General features: G+C 34.9%; 1 protein-coding gene across 11 annotated transcripts in view; it reads right to left on the reverse strand.

Annotated features, from left to right (window-relative positions):
• Positions 1–16,272, reverse strand: part of LOC125055079 (protein diaphanous) — a 40,506-nt gene that overhangs the window by 12,606 nt on the left and 11,628 nt on the right. For 5 of the 11 annotated variants that reach the window (XR_007117816.1, XM_047657292.1, XM_047657291.1 and 2 more), the window contains 16 exons: positions 15,259–15,429; positions 14,629–14,730; positions 12,283–12,479; positions 11,773–11,790; positions 11,098–11,263; positions 10,188–10,328; positions 9,703–9,811; positions 9,137–9,248; positions 8,177–8,305; positions 7,672–7,802; positions 6,848–7,029; positions 6,343–6,397; positions 5,961–5,999; positions 5,600–5,638; positions 4,933–5,084; positions 4,251–4,379 (listed from right to left, as the gene is read on the reverse strand). Coding sequence is in view for 10 of the 11 variants with exons in the window: in XM_047657292.1 (XP_047513248.1) it covers positions 4,251–4,379; positions 4,933–5,084; positions 5,600–5,638; positions 5,961–5,999; positions 6,343–6,397; positions 6,848–7,029; positions 7,672–7,802; positions 8,177–8,305; positions 9,137–9,248; positions 9,703–9,811; positions 10,188–10,328; positions 11,098–11,263; positions 11,773–11,790; positions 12,283–12,479; positions 14,629–14,730; positions 15,259–15,429 (1,872 nt within the window). In the remaining variant the exon portion in view is untranslated. The remainder of the gene's footprint in view (positions 1–4,250; positions 4,380–4,932; positions 5,085–5,599; positions 5,639–5,960; positions 6,000–6,342; positions 6,398–6,847; positions 7,030–7,671; positions 7,803–8,176; positions 8,306–9,136; positions 9,249–9,702; positions 9,812–10,187; positions 10,329–11,097; positions 11,264–11,772; positions 11,791–12,282; positions 12,480–14,628; positions 14,731–15,258; positions 15,430–16,272) is intronic. The other 6 variants (XM_047657301.1, XM_047657295.1, XM_047657294.1 and 3 more) reach the window with 3 other exon arrangements.

The following is a 16,272-nucleotide window of genomic DNA, read 5'->3' on the forward strand; positions in this document are numbered from 1 at the left end:
TTCAATTGATATTTCTAACGACGCGTGGCTCGGAAAGACACGTAGTGGTTACATGCACTCCGAAGTCGGGGTTCCAATCCGTCTTAGTCCTAAATTTTTATTTTTTTTTTTTTTTTTTTATTATTTCATTGTTTTTATACAATATTCCTAAATAAAATTATAATAAAAATTGGAACTGAAGAATACAAAACAAAATGGAAATTGATATGAAGGAATTTTTGAGTAAGATTAAAGAGGAAATGGCAACACAAACCAAAGACATTACAATAGCAGTAACCAAAAATATCACTGAAATGCTAGAAGAAAAATTGCAGATATTGATAGATGAAAACAGTTTGCTGAAAACTCAAGTAGATAAGTTAGAAAACAAAGTTAAACATCTGGAAGAATACGAAAAACGGAATAACCTTATAGTATATGGACTAAAAGAAGACCAAACCCAAAACTCTACAGTAGAAACCATCGTATCCACCCTACGTAAAATAGTTACAATAGAAAGTAACGAAATTAACAACGCTTTTAGAATCGGAAAAGAACAACGGCAACGTGATAAACCCAGGCCTATTCTTGTCTCATTTGTTACATGCTGGAAAAGAAATGAGATAATTAAGAATAAGAAAAATCTACCTCCTTTTATATATATCGAAGAGGACTTTACAAAAGAAACTTTAGAAAAAAGAAAACAACTTTTGCCGAAATTAAAAGAAGAAAGAAGGAATGGGAGGATTGCATTTCTTAGGGGAGATAATCTCATAGTAAAGGACTTCGGCGGTGGAAAAAGGAAAAGAAATAATTCTGAGTCGCCTCCTAAACAACTAAGCATATCTCCAGCGCCAACTGCAAAGAAGAAAAATAACCAAAATTTACTCAACTTTATAAGGAGAGAAAACGTACAAACCAATACAGAACGACCAAAAAACTAACAACTGAAACCATTATCAATAACAACAAAAAAATAAAAAACTACCTCACTCCCCCAACTAATCTTCCAAGCCGGCCGGTCACCGAGGAAGATCACGACCAAAACCCACCAGAGAAAATAAAAACAAACAGTACAAAAAAACAGTCATCATAATACCCTATACATAATAACATACAATGTTAAAACTTTGTCGACATACTCACGATTATTGGAATTAACAGAGTGTTTGAAAAATATAAAGTTTGATATTATTGGTCTATCAGAAACTAGAAAACTTGGAAACAAGATTGAAGAACACGACGAGTTTATTTTATACTACATTGGAGAAACGCCAGGATTGTATGGAGTAGGATTTATTGTCAAAAAACATCTAAAACGATACATCATAAGCTTCACAGGACTATCAGAAAGAGTAGCGTTGCTAAGGATGAATATCAATAACTTAAAATTAAGTATCATTCAAGTTTACGCTCCAACGGAGGCGTCGACCGACGAGGAGTCGGAATTTTTCTACAGTACTGTCGACAAAGCTATACAACTCTCAGATAACAATATCATAGTCATGGGAGATTTTAACGCCAAAATAGGACAAACCAATCCTAATGAAGCCGCTACTGGCAACCACGGCTACGGAGATAGAAACTGTAGAGGAGATAGACTCATTGATTTTGCGCACGAGAATAATCTGTCTATCATGAACACCTTCTTCAAAAAAAATAGTAAACAAAGATGGACTTGGAGATCTCCTAATGGCAAAACAAAAAACGAAATAGACTATATCTTGACAACTTTACACAAAAACATATCCAACATACAGTCTTTAAACATCACTTACCCCTCGGATCACAGACCTATGAGAGCGACACTTAACATTCTTCCCATAACAAAAAGTCGGTGTATGTTCGGCCAATGCTCCAGATCCAAATTAAAAAACGAAGAAGAAATACAAGCCTACAAACAAACGCTGAATAGTTGCATAACAAACTTACTTAAGAACTGGAGAGACGAGGACACCGTTCAAAATCACTACGATAATATTATAAACGCAATAGACACCAGCCTAAAAAAAGCCTACGAGGTTTCACCCAATACAAATCAAGGGAAAAACCAGATACTATCAGCACGCACAAAGGCCTTAATTTATAGAAGACAAGAATTACAAAAGACAAAACCAAAATCAAGAGCCATGAAAAACGTACTAAAAGCACTCTACAAACTCATTAGTAAATGTATCTACTTAGACTACAAGGCGCACCGCACAAGAACCTTCGAAAAACACCTTAATATTTCAAACAGCGTCAAGAAGGCATACAAAGAACTGAGAACACATAAACTATGGATTGAAGAGTTGAAAGATAAAACAAAAAATACCCAAAATAGATCAGATATACTGAAAATAGCAACAACATTCTATAAGAAACTATACAGCACACCGAGCCAATATGGATATAAATTACCAGACACAAATAGAGGAGAGACGAGAGCAAGCATAGAAGATTCTGAAGTGATTAAAGGGATTAAAACACTAAAAACGGAGAAAAGCCCAGGCCCCGACGGTATCGCCAACGAAATCATAACAACTGGATGCGAGTTCCTAGCAAAACCACTAACTCTATTGTTTAACTAGATACTGAACAGCTCAAATACACCTCGGCAATGGTCAGAGTCTAACATTATATTGCTTTATAAAAAAGGAGACCCTAATAGCATAAATAACTACAGACCGATAAGCCTACTACCTTCACTATATAAACTGTTCTCCTCAATAATCGAGAAAAAGATAAAAGAAAGCACAGAAAAATACCAACCTATAGAACAGGCCGGCTTTAGAAGAAATTTTTCAACAGTGGATCACATACATTCGCTAGAGATGTTGATAGAAAAATACCAAGAGTTCAAAAGACCACTCTATATTGCCTTTATCGATTACCAAAAAGCGTTTGACTCTCTGTTCCATTCATCAATTTGGGATACGCTACTCTCTCAAGAAGTACCACTAGACTACATAAAAGTCATAAAAAATATCTATGATAACAGTACTAGCAGAGTCAAGCTAGAGACTACAGGACCACCCATACAAATAAGCAGAGGTGTACGGCAGGGAGACCCACTCTCGCCAACTATCTTCATAGCGGTGCTACAGGCCATCATTGGTAAACTAGTTTGGGAAAAAGTTGGCATAAATATAAAAGGACGTTACTTGAGTCATTTAAGATTTGCTGACGATATAGTCCTGCTCTCAGAAAATACAAACCAACTACAAGGAATGATTAACGCTCTACACGAAGAAAGTCGTAAAGTGGGCTTGGAAATCAACCTAACAAAAACTAACGTCATGACGAACCATACTGAAAGACCAATATACCTGGAAAACTCACCCCTAACATATGTAAACGCCTACATTTACCTGGGAAAGCAAATTTCATTTAGCCAAAAAAATAACGAACAAGAAGTAGAGAGAAGAATCAACATCACATGGAAAAAGTTCTGGAGCTTCAAAGAAATACTCAAAAGTAAAATGACTATACGAATGAAAACGAAAGTTATGAACACCTGCCTACTGCCCTCATTAATATACGCCTGCCAAACTTGGAAATTTACTAGAAAAGTAAAAAATAAAATTATATCCAGCCAAAGGAGTATGGAGAGGAGCATTCTGAAAATAAGGAAAATCCAAAAGATCCGCCACACTCATATAAGACAGAAAACTCAAGCCATTGACGCCCTCAATTACTCACAAAAGCTCAAATGGCGATGGGCGGGTCACGTAGCGAGGCTAAGCGATAATAGATGGACAAGAGAGACAACACAATGGACAGGCCCACTAGGACAAAGAAAGAGAGGAAGACCAAATGCACGCTGGGTAGACGACATCACAAAAGTGGCAGGCACTCATTGGTTACGAGCGGCAGAGAACAGAGAATACTGGTCTTCTCTGGAGGAGGCCTTTACCTTTCATGGAGAGGGTTCTTGCTAAAAAAACATTGTTATGAAATTGTAATACTTATAGAAAGCAAGAAATAAAAGGCTTTTTATTTTTTATTTTATTTTTTTATTTTATTTATTTTATTTTATTTATTATGTCTATCTATCTATAATATGTATGTATATCCGTTGCCTAGTACCCATAACACAAGCTTCACCAGCTTAGCATGGGACTAGGTCAATTGGTGTGAATTGTGTTTATAAAAAAAAAACTACTACTGCTAAAAAAAACTATTAGTTATTATGAAAAGATATGAAGATTTTTTTCTTTAGTATCTTTGTGTATCTTAGTGGGTAAAAACATTCCAAATTCACATTCAAATAGTTCAAAAGCTATACATACCTTAACCCAAAAAGCCTTTTCGGACATTTTTTGTGGCACAATAGTTTTCCAGTTGGCACGTTTCAGGGGTCCTTCAACCTCCCACTTCTTCTTAGGCTTCAAACCATGAGGTAGGATATCTGGTTGAGGCTAAAATAAAACAACTCTTAAATAACTTTTTAAACATTCTTGTCTTTCAGTTAAAGATGTCCGAAAAACTAATTGAAAAAAACCACATTATATTTAGAGTTTTACGTTAAATGAGCAGTGTCGGCCCAGTGGCATCAGCGTGCGACTCATCCCTGAGGTCGTAGGTTCAATCCCCGGCAGTGCACCAATGGACTGTTTTTCTATGTGCACATTTAAAACTCGAACGATGAAGGAAAACATCGTGAGGCAATCAGCTTGCCTTAGACCCAAAAAGTCGACGCCGTATGTCAGGCACAGATGCCTGATCTCCTATTGGATTGACTATTGATCATGAAGCAGATACAGAAATCTGAGGCCCAGACCTAAAATGTTGGTACCGCGTAGTGTCTTTACGTCAAATATTACACAGCACCCTAATGTTTAAGGGCACGTACATAAAGGGGCATTTATCATTTAATTTAAGAGCGCTTACAGTGAGGTAAGTATAAGTAACCCCTATGCCCTATACACATATTTGAATAATTATTGTGTTAAAACTAGGCGCCAAACTTACCATCCTAGGCGCCATGAAGCCTCCCGGCGGGGGAGGTGGTCTTGGTCCCATCCCTGGAGGAGGAGGAGGTGGTGGCGGACCCATTCCTGGCATAGGGGGCGGTGGTGGACCCCCCATTCCTGGGAAGGGGGGCGGCGGTGGCCCTGACCCTCCTGTAAAGTAAATCTCTTAATTTAATAAAACATAAATTAAAATGCAGAGTTAAATTTGTACACTTGTTAGTATTCTCTAGTCTTTAGTTAACATTAGTACGTTGTTTGTTAGTACAACACGCTACAATCCCGTCAACTCACTGAATTGTTAAGAAAATTCTAAATGACATTGACATTTTATACAAAAATTCCCTCAAACTTCGTGGTATTAGACACTATAAAATGTCATTAATAAAAAATAAATACTAGAATGTCTTCATTCAGTAACATACTTAAAGCTGCACATATTATAATTATTTAACACTATTAGTATAGTCTATATTCAACTTTCTACAAATGCTTCATATAGTCTTAAATAAAATTATATAAAAAATATTGCGACAAAGCATAAATTTATGTACACGTTACTTATGCTTTATTTAACTAAATATATAAATGACAGAAAACGCAATATATTTTCGTTTATAAACTTTTTATTAAAATTTTACTCATAGAATGATTTACAAAATACCAACCTGAAGGCATAGGAGGCGGAGGTGGTGGCGCGGGACCACCTAGAAGCAGACACCAGAAAGAGATAGATACAACACATGCGTGTGAGTGAGGGAGATAGTTGTATTTCATGCGCTGTTATTTAATGAATCCTTAAAAGTCATAATAATAAAATCCTGTATATTAGTTATCCTTGATAGTTATTATCGAAAATGAAATATACCTTCTTAAAAATATGAGAAATATTTTAAGAAAAATTAGAAGATGTTCTTCTAATATGAAAATAATCAAGAAAACTTTTAGTTTTTTCTTTTGTTACTGTTCATAACTTGACATTTGCGTAATTAAGATGTCTATCCTGTATATAAATCTCCCATGACTAACCTGAGGGGAATGGTGGCGGCGGCGGTGGCGGTGGCCCTCCTAGACAGAGAGAGAAAGGTGAATAACATGCATATGTGCGAAAGAGATAGATAGTGCTTTGTTAGCAATGCTTTAATTTCTGGGCCAGATTAAGATAAATTATATCTTAAATAAATTCATAGTTCGTGATAAGTCCGACCCACGAACTCCCCCATCTGTCAAAATCCCAAGACCATTTGTCATTGAAAGTTCTCATTTGTCTCTGGTTCAAACACATACAAAAACTCATTTGAAACTCATACAAAAAAAATACTAATTATTTTGTATTTACAAAACTTTTGTTTTACATAGATAGCATAGAAGTGTGCAAACAATAATTTTTCATGCAATTTAAATAACAAACCTCCAGGCATAGGCGGCGGCGGCGGTGGGGGTGGACCTCCGGGGCTGCCGATTGCCTAAAAAAATATTTAGAGATTATATATAAATAAAAATAAAGATAGATGAGGTCATCAGCGGCAAAAATGTACATCCTGTATCTTTTTCATAATATCCACTAGATTGGTACTGATGAGTTCTTGGGTTGACATACTACATATTTATAGTTGTTTATTTAGTGTATTGAAGATAATATTAAGTTATACGATATACATTTTTTTCACATCAAAACTTTTTGTTTATTTCGGACCCCACTGTGAAAAAAAATTACTCTACCCAAACTCTTCAGGATGTAGGATACGCATAGAGACGTAATGTCTCTGCGTAGAGAGAGAGAGAGAGAATCAAGCCAATCGGTAATACGTTGAATATTGACAATTCGACAAGCCCTTCGCTGACTTTGGTCAAAAGAAAGCTGGATTGATGTTAACGCCATCTGTTGACGCGATTTACGTACTAGTCTGTTTTACCTTAGCAATAGCAGCGATATTTCCCTGAGACACTCCACCAGGCCCACTCGGCGTAGATATACTTTTCATCCTCTCTTCTAGATGCGTCACCCTGGCCTCTGCTTCCTGTCGGGCCGAGATGGCCACCTCCAGTTTACTTTTCAACTCTTCGAGCTTCTTTTCTTCCTCTGCTCTAGACTTTTCTGTGGTGTTCGTAATCGTAAGTTTTATACCATACCCTAAACTCTGATTTTTCTTTAGAAAATAGATGTAGAATTCTGACATTTCATAAGTGCTGCTACTAAAAAAGTTCTCCACCGAAAAAGGGACAATTTTGACCCATTTAAGGGCAATAAAAAATAAAACGCTACGTATTCTTATGTTTTACCAACAAAAAGGTAAATCTAAATGTTTATTTACTCAAGTGACCTAATACAAAAATAACAAATATTTCAATATCACGGAACAATATATCGAATTAACTTTTATTACTTTATTTTATTCTTTAGCTGGCATAACTGCCTACTAATTCCAGGTTTAGTAAACCTTTTAAATGTTATCTTTACTTGTGCGTTTTTTACTGAAAACTTAAAACCATTTTTAATGTGGAGCACCGCACTAAATAAAATGGATATGTTAACTAACAATAAAATGTATGTATAGACTCAGATGTTCAGACGTTTTAAAATTGAAATATGTGCCCGGCCAAAAAGGTTTGCTATCTCTGACATGTCAAAATATGATAGCTGTCAGAATTCTACGGAATTAAAAATCAGAGTATAACCCTGAGCTTATTACTATATTCAATTATGAGTTATTACTTAAACTTTTCTTTTAACACTCACCAATAAGTCCGTCAATCAAAGGCTGTACATCAATATTGAATCGTTGTGTCAGTCTGAAGTCGGGGTCGTAGCCATTTTTGTGTAACACTATTTGAGTTACACATTCCTCTATTAGTTTGTAGTACGCAGGTCTGAAAGCATTAATATCTTGTATATAATCTCGTTAACTTATAATTTAGTTAGTTAAAAATCTTATAATTTTAAAATATTAAGTCTCAGTAGGTAAACTATTCTGTAGGTAGGTTTATATAAAATTAGTATTATCAATATCTATTAATATCAGTTCATTAAAAAAACATGATGCTTAAAAATACGCAGTTATGATCTAGTTTGTGATGTTTTAAATGTTGATTCAACACAATGAATTATACATTTTTAAATAATATAAAAATAGTGAGCAGGTATAACCATACATATCTATATTATATTATCTTGACTACATTTCAACTATCGACATGATCCTATCTCATGGCTTGATTAGCATTAAAACACAGTAATTAGTAACCTTATAAGCTCATCATCTCTGATGAATAGCAGGTGTTGTAATATGGAGAGCAAGAACGGTTCTGCTGGAGTTTCCAGTACCAGATTCTTCACCAGCTCGAAGCACTCGTTCACGTCTTGGAAGTCAACTCTGAAATATTAGAAATATCATCTTAATATTTTATTTTTCAATGATTAAAGGCCGACACACACCTGTATATAGAATCAAAAAGTTATTGATCTCCCAATAGTGTAAGACTATTACTAGGGTCCAAGACTAAAGTATTTTGGAACTGGCGTTACGCACTATCTTAATATATATAAATTACGCTTCACGTTGTTTGTCCACTATGCACTCCTAAAATACTTAACCGATTTCAATCAAATTTGCACCGTGTGTTTGATCTAACTAAAGATAAACTCAAACTCAAAACTCAAATAGCTTTAGCATAGCTTACATCTTAATTTATACCCGAAATATCATTTTATTGCAAAATATTTGGTTATTATTTGATAGTCACAATTCTAACAGATGGCGCTGTGTTTAAAGTAGCAACTTTTCACATAAGCTACAATTTAATGGCATAACCACCAAAAAAGCGTGGCGTTCCCCATGACTGGTGTTCTACTACCGTTATGTAGCTATTTTTGAACTATCTGTAGAAATACTAGTCAAATAAATAAAGTATATTAACTCAAGTTAATACATATTCATATTCGACTGGTCATGTCACACCTGCCTAGTGTTTTTGTCTATCATTTTCAATATTAAAACGAATTTATAGATAGTGTCGTTTAATTGTGATTGATAATAATCTTTAAAATACTTTTTGAAAACCAGACTTTACTCTTATGCATTATATGTAAAATATATAACTACACATTCGCGAGTTGAATAAATGACGTCATAAATGTACAATCTTACTGTAAGATTTAAATTTAATTTAATTTAACAAAATTGGAATCTAGTAAAATTAATTACCTGACATCATCAAACTTAGCGAGAAACTCCTCTTGGTCCGCAGTAGCATACGTATCAAAGACGTTCATTTGAATCAGACGACCGCCATCTTCCGCACCCGCTCTTAAATCCTCTGTAATGTAACGTTTTATTGATGGATTTTATTATGTACTAACTCCGTTGTAAAATGGTAAGGATGCGTATAACTCGGTGGTTTGATTCTCAGCAAAAAAAGTTTACGGGATTGCTAACAGAGATCAGTTTGCTGCGTAATTAAAAAAAAAAGAAACGGATACAAAAATATCTTTTCCACACTTTTAGTGGACGTATTTGGAACTAAATAGAGACTATACGCATTGTTTGAAAAATCTATACGTTCTTGAAACATCATTGTCATTCCGAAATTCCTTATTTTTTCTAAAACGTTTGGACCGCTTAGAAGTTTCGGATACGATTTCGTATATACGAAACCATCAAAAATGCACCTTCTTGAAGAGACTGATTTTATTAGTAAGGGAGCCCATTTAAATTGTTTGTTTTTTCTCTTGTTTTGTGTTATTGTGATGTAAGTAAATTGTTATTATTACCAATCAGATCATAAAGTCCAGTTCTCATAAATTCGCTTCTCAAATGCATTCGAAACTCCAATTCCTCTGGCTCAGTTATTATTGCATTCATCAGTTGCATGCAGCCGTTCTGAAAGTTAGAATAATAACTTTAGTAAATTTGGTAAGTTGGATGTTTTCTTTCAATCTAAAAAACTTACGATTATTATATAATCCCGGTAAAATTAAAATTTATTAAAAAAACAAATTGCTAGTGCTTATGCATTATAACGATCATTAGATACAAATATCGATCATAAAGATTAAATCATATTGAAGGAATTTTTCAACCTCCATAAAAATGGTTTTTTTTTTTTGAGGCCTAACCTAGGCCAATGAAACACAACGACTCCCACAATATGTCAAAAACGCAATGTATTTGACATACAGAAGTAACACTTAACTAAGTCTCGACGCTGTGTCTTTTTCCCAGAATTATCACGTACTTAAATGATTAAACCGCCTACCTTTAAACTCTCAGGCGCTTTGGGATGAAGTCCCTCCACAATGGGTAGCAATCTTGGTTTTCGACTCGACTCGCCGGCCATTGTGATCGCTTCTAGGACTTTTTCGTGGCCATTCGGTATCAAACATATTGCAGCTAGGACCTGAAAATAATATTGTAAGCATTTTAATTTTCAATTACATTATCCGTGGTTTAATGGTTCAGACACTTAGTACCGGAAGGTATTTAGGATTTCGATAGACTACTAGATAGATAGATAGATAGAATAGACCACTAGGAACTAAATGACACTGTCATGTTACCCTTTAAACAACAAACATAACAAGTGTTATCTATCACTACAATAATGAATCCCATTTTATTGATCGAAAAAAATCTCAAAGAAAACAGGGTGTAGGCGAGAGAAAAAGTTGGCGTAAAAAAACTCTCGGTACTTTTTTAAAATAGCAAATCATCAAACAAAACTTATTTTAAAATAAATAGGTTTGAAGTAGGCTTTTAACGCTTGACTGCTCCTGGATATTTAGGTATTTTTTTATATACAGGCAGGAGGCTCAAACTCAAAATATCTTTATTCATGTAGGTAAACAAGTACACTTACGAATTGTCAGAAAGAAGTTAAATTAATTGTAAATTTACATTTACTACCAGTTCGCAAGTCAAGGGCGTAGAGCGGGTAAGAAGAACTGGCAAGAAACATTCCGCCACTCTTTTTAATCGCCAAGTATTTTCTTTCTCATCTCATCTTAAGACACTCAATGCCAGAGGGCTCAAAAGTGCGTGTCCATTTAGGAATTAGTACGCTCTTGAAGAACCTTAAATTTGCAGCATTCGAGTAGTTGATGATACCAGTTTTATGTATGCTGTTTGCTAATTAAACGTTGGTAAATCTTCTTTTATTCTCTACTTACCTTAGCAGCTTCCAAGGCACAATGGGGTTTCCTTGCATCCAGACTTCTAGCCAGTACCGGCAAGGCCTCCCGACATTCAAACACAGCTCGAATACCGACCGTATTGTTTAAAATAGCTGACAAACATCGGATACACTCGTATTGAACGCGATCGTAACGGGAATCACTGGAAAACGTTTTATTATGATCAATGCGTTTTACAGGTAAAGCTTATTGCCAACCGCTGTTTTGATGGCGAGGAAATGTTTTTGAGGGGGAAAATGACAGGGTTGGTCAACACTTCTAATATATTGGCCTGAGGTCCTGAGGTCGTAGGTTTGAACCCCGGCTGTGCACCAATGGACTTTATTTCTATGTGCGCATTAACATTTGCTCGAACGGTGAAGGAAAACATCGTGAAGAAACCGGCTTGCCTTAGACCCAAAAAGTCGACACAGTGTCAGGCACAGAAGGCTGATCACCTACTTGCCTATTACATTGACAAATGATCGTGAAACAGATTCAGAAATCTGAGGCCAAGACCTAAAAGTGGTTGTAGCGCCACTGATTTATTTTTTAGTATTCAAATTATTAAGGCATTTTATCTGGCGATTGACACATTCGAAAAAAAACTTTTTGTTATACATATTAATTATTAAAAAATACTTTTAATTTATAATAGGACAAAAATCTTACCGATAAAAACCACTTCCACTAGCAGCAATAAAAACAATATAATTTATTAAATACGTGCATATAGTAGTATACACTATCACTACATAGTTGCACAAGAAAAAAAAATTGATAACGAACCAACGCATAATAAATGCTATAATCCTCATAGCTATGAAATGTCCTTTTCACTTGCAAATGAATAAACAAGACAAAACATTCCTTAACTAATAACATTTTTATAAAATAAATTAATAGTTTGATTGTTTATGAAACATAAACAACATATCAATTTTTTTATTATCTTTCAGTTTATAGCGATGCGATGCGATGCCGACCTCAATATTGTCATATGCACGGGATATTGACTACATCAAAATTTGGTACAAAATCTCAATAATGAAGGCAAGATGCTATACTGGAATACCCGCGCATATAAAAGATCTTCAGATATAGTATTGTATTTCCTACATCCAACTATAACACAGGTATGTGAGCAGTGGTATTATGTATTAATTACTGAGTTCAACTTACTTAGTATAACAAACATTGAGTGTGGTCAGCAAACTCTCAATTCCCTTAGTACCAAACTCCTCGATCCAAGACAGCGGGTTGTTCGTTAGTGAAATACGTAAATTCTCCAAACAACTGTGCAACTTCCCAACTGATAACTCTGGCTGATTGAGGTAGGTCACGTAGTCTGATGGCTTTTCAAATTTCGAACGACCTTCCTGTAAATAATTACCCAAATCATTTTATTTCTCAAAATGCAAGAAATCGCTTATTAAGTCACAAAGGATGAATAAAATTTTAAATGTAAATTATAAACTGAAAAACAAACAAATTTAAACGTAGTTACGTACGTACGAATTATACGTACGCATTCGTAAATACGTTACGTACACGTAAAAGCTTTATCAGATGGACTAATTATTTTTATCAAAATCGTTCATTTAAAACTTAAATTTTAAGTCAATATGATCGTGGGTCCTTTGATGTTTTTTAAGGTTTTATTTATTTATTTATTTCGTAATGTTTATAATGGTAGGGGAGCCCAAGAGGGGATTTCGGGATTTACTAAAGCGCGGCAGATTAATATATAGGGGGATACCTTGTACCCGGTTAAGTACCTCCACAAAATATGAGGCCCATATATAAGGCCGCACGTGAAGGAGACAGGATCAGTTTAGTAAAAAAAAATTGACCATCAGAAATTCCCGAGCGCGTCAGATTAAGGTAGGGTGAGTTAATTACATCCTAAAAAGTGTATATTCCACTAATCTGACAATTTGAGAGTGACGGAAAAAAAGGGGAGGGCAAAAAAGTTGTAAAAAAAAAACGTCATCTCGACATTCTCGAGCGTAGCTAATTTTTTTTTTATTTTGAAGGAAATAATTCAAGAATAATGAAAAATATATAATCTGACTATTTCCGCAAGCCGAAATAACAAAAATTCGTCGATAAAGTTAAATGCGTGCAGCTGCGTGATGCCTACATTTCCTTAAACCGATCGGAATCTACTAAACGGCGTTTTAAATATTTCCCTCAAAATTACATTTCCTGTGAATTTGAACCGATTCGGACCGATAGATTTTGAGAAATTTTGAAAAATCTTAAAAAAATAAGAAATATTTTTTTTTAAAGTGGTTTCTTTATCGATCAACTTCAAAAACTAATCCGCCTTTGAGCTTGAAAAACCACGTCGATCGCCACCAAGCTGGTCAAAAGCGGTTGATTCGTTCGAGAGATATCGTACACGAAAGAAACCCAAAAAAGTGTTTTTTCGGGATTACTCCGAAATTTGTGGTTCGATCAATTAAAATTGCAAAATTACTTATGAGGATGATAAAACTGCGTCGAATGCCGCCAACCGCGTGAAAATTGCTTGATCCATTCAAAAGTTATTGCGGTTTGAAAAATCCAAAAATAGTGTTCTATGAAACTTCTATCAGACTTTCGAGCTGGGAGAGCTCAAATGCATAGAAATGTTATTTCTTTGAACTCAGCGAGCTCAAAATATCAATTTTAAGCGCCCAGGAATGGAATTAGCGGGAAGTTGCAGGGATGGCCCTTTAGGTGAACCGTTTTTCTATTATTTTTTTTGTCAGATCAGGCGAATCCCTCTAGATAATCGTCAGATTATGAGACAGTACGTTTAGAACATAAAGATGAACCACACATATCTTAATCTGACGCGCTTGAGTATTTCAAAATTGCGATTTTTTTGCAAATTAAGAAAATGGCTGTGGGTTTGCGTCCCATCGAAATCGTCAGATTAGTCAATGAGAGCTTTTTTTTGGTTCACTTAACACTCCCTTAGAAAATCTGACGCGCTCGATAATTTTTTTTTTTTTTTAATTTTCAACCCTTAAATACAACCACCCGCATCATGCAAACGATCAGATTAACATACGTACATTATTAAAAATACGTAGGGCATAGATGCTATCAATATCTGACGCGCTCGAGGATGTCCATGCAACAGTTTTTTTTTACATATTTAACTATCTATAGCCGCTTCCCCCACCGATGAAAAGGAATTTATCATATAACATTTTTTTCTTCTTTTTATCTAAGCTTTGCATCCCAATAGGTCTCTACGACGCTGGAGTAAATCCCCATTTAGCATCGTGGGCTCCCCTACCATAATGACATTTAACCTAGGATTGGTGTAACTTTTATTACTGATGGGTTTCTTTGTACAGTTAAAGTCGGGCAAAATTCACGAACTTTCAGAAATATATATAATATTCTTACATTTGCATATGGAATTGCTAAAATTTCTAAATCTCAGTGGTCTAAGAAAAAATATTCTAAATATTATATTTTATTTGAAAAAGATTCAAATAAAATTAAAGAAAAACACAAATAATACCACACCTGTGTATTGACAAACTTATACGCGACCAACATTTTTTTCTTCTGGTCACTTGAATATTTTCTTAACGGCTCCTTCTTCTTCTCACCTATATTCATATCCGTCTGAAAATAAAGCAACAAACTACATAAAATATATAGTATATTGTACTCTATTACATGTGGTGTTCTAAACACAGTGGAAAGGGCCACCAGGAAAAAGAAAGAGAGGTGAGAGAAAAAGAATGACAGCCCGCCCTCTTGGGCTGACGAGCTTAAGGAAGTGGGAAGCGGAGAAGATTGGGAGAAATGCTCAAGACAGAGAGATGGAGAGAGATGGAGCCAATTGGAGAAGGCCTATACTCTTTAAGAGGTCCTTGAAAAAAAATTTATTCATTTTAAGAGTGTGTATATTTGATATATGTTTTAAGGAATAAATGAGGCTTATTTTTCTATTACATATGAGGTTCCATGACCGGAAGATAGGGAATAGGGGTAATATTAAAAAATCTATACGTTCAACTTTACTTTGTTATTTCTTCTACTCTCACGTTCTCAATGCATTTTGACATGAAATTAAATCTTTATCCCAGTTATGCAGTTACCATTAAACATAATCAGCCCACGGAACAGTTATAGAATTATCTCTCTTACCAGCATCTCCTCAAATCGGCTCTCCAACTGTTCATCATCAAGGGCGTCAATCTTGCTCTTATACTCCAAAGGAGGCTCCTCATCACCACGCAACTCAGCCCGGGGAACCGTATCGTACCCACGCTCCATGCCCCCGCCAGCTTTCTTCGGCCTTCCGAACCATGTGTCCAGCTGAAACACGTTATAGTTGGGTCACAATATGCATAATGTTTTAATATAATAATAATAGGTAGGTCGCGTGATAAAACATGTTAACAGGGTAACCTACAAATTAACCTAATTCTATAAACCTACTGAAGTTACAATTTATTTATTGATTTATTTAACAGTTTTATTTGTCGTTAATAGACAAAGAATCTGTAAGAACTTGGGCGATGTTTCTGTTCTTAGAGTATATAAAAATTTATTTTAATTTAATTATATTATATTTTGTTGAATTGAAGTTATATATATGCAATATAGTCGGTTGTATGGGACATTTAAACAGGGCAAAATTTCGTTTACATTTACGAGTAACACCAAGGTAATAATATCACCTGGAAGAAACTGCTTTTAACAGTAAGACCGCCTATTGACATACTTTGCCATCATTTATTTAATTTTGTTTTGTGTTATTGTGATGAAAATAAAGTGTTTATTATTATAACCGTCTTATTCCGTTCAATTCATTTATCTTTATATTCTCAGCCATCATCAAGGTCCAAAAGTATATCTACATATATCATATACAACAATGCCTGTTCCAAATCTGACTGCGAAATGTCTTGATTTACGAATCACGTATCAGCATAACAATCGTCCTTAGAGCGAACGAACCATTGAGTTTCAATATCAGCCATTAGTACTAATTCAATTGGTGACGTCATAATGACTACATAATAATAACGAGATTTAACATTCACTTGTACATACACACATAAATCCAACTTCATACTATTTTATTTGTCCTGTTACCAAAAACATTTACACCTTTTAAAACTGCGCAGGTTTTTTCATAATTATCGCCATTATTCA

The sequence above is a fragment of the Pieris napi genome, chromosome 13, assembly GCF_905475465.1.
Source record: "Pieris napi chromosome 13, ilPieNapi1.2, whole genome shotgun sequence".
Lineage (NCBI taxonomy): Eukaryota > Metazoa > Arthropoda > Insecta > Lepidoptera > Pieridae > Pieris > Pieris napi.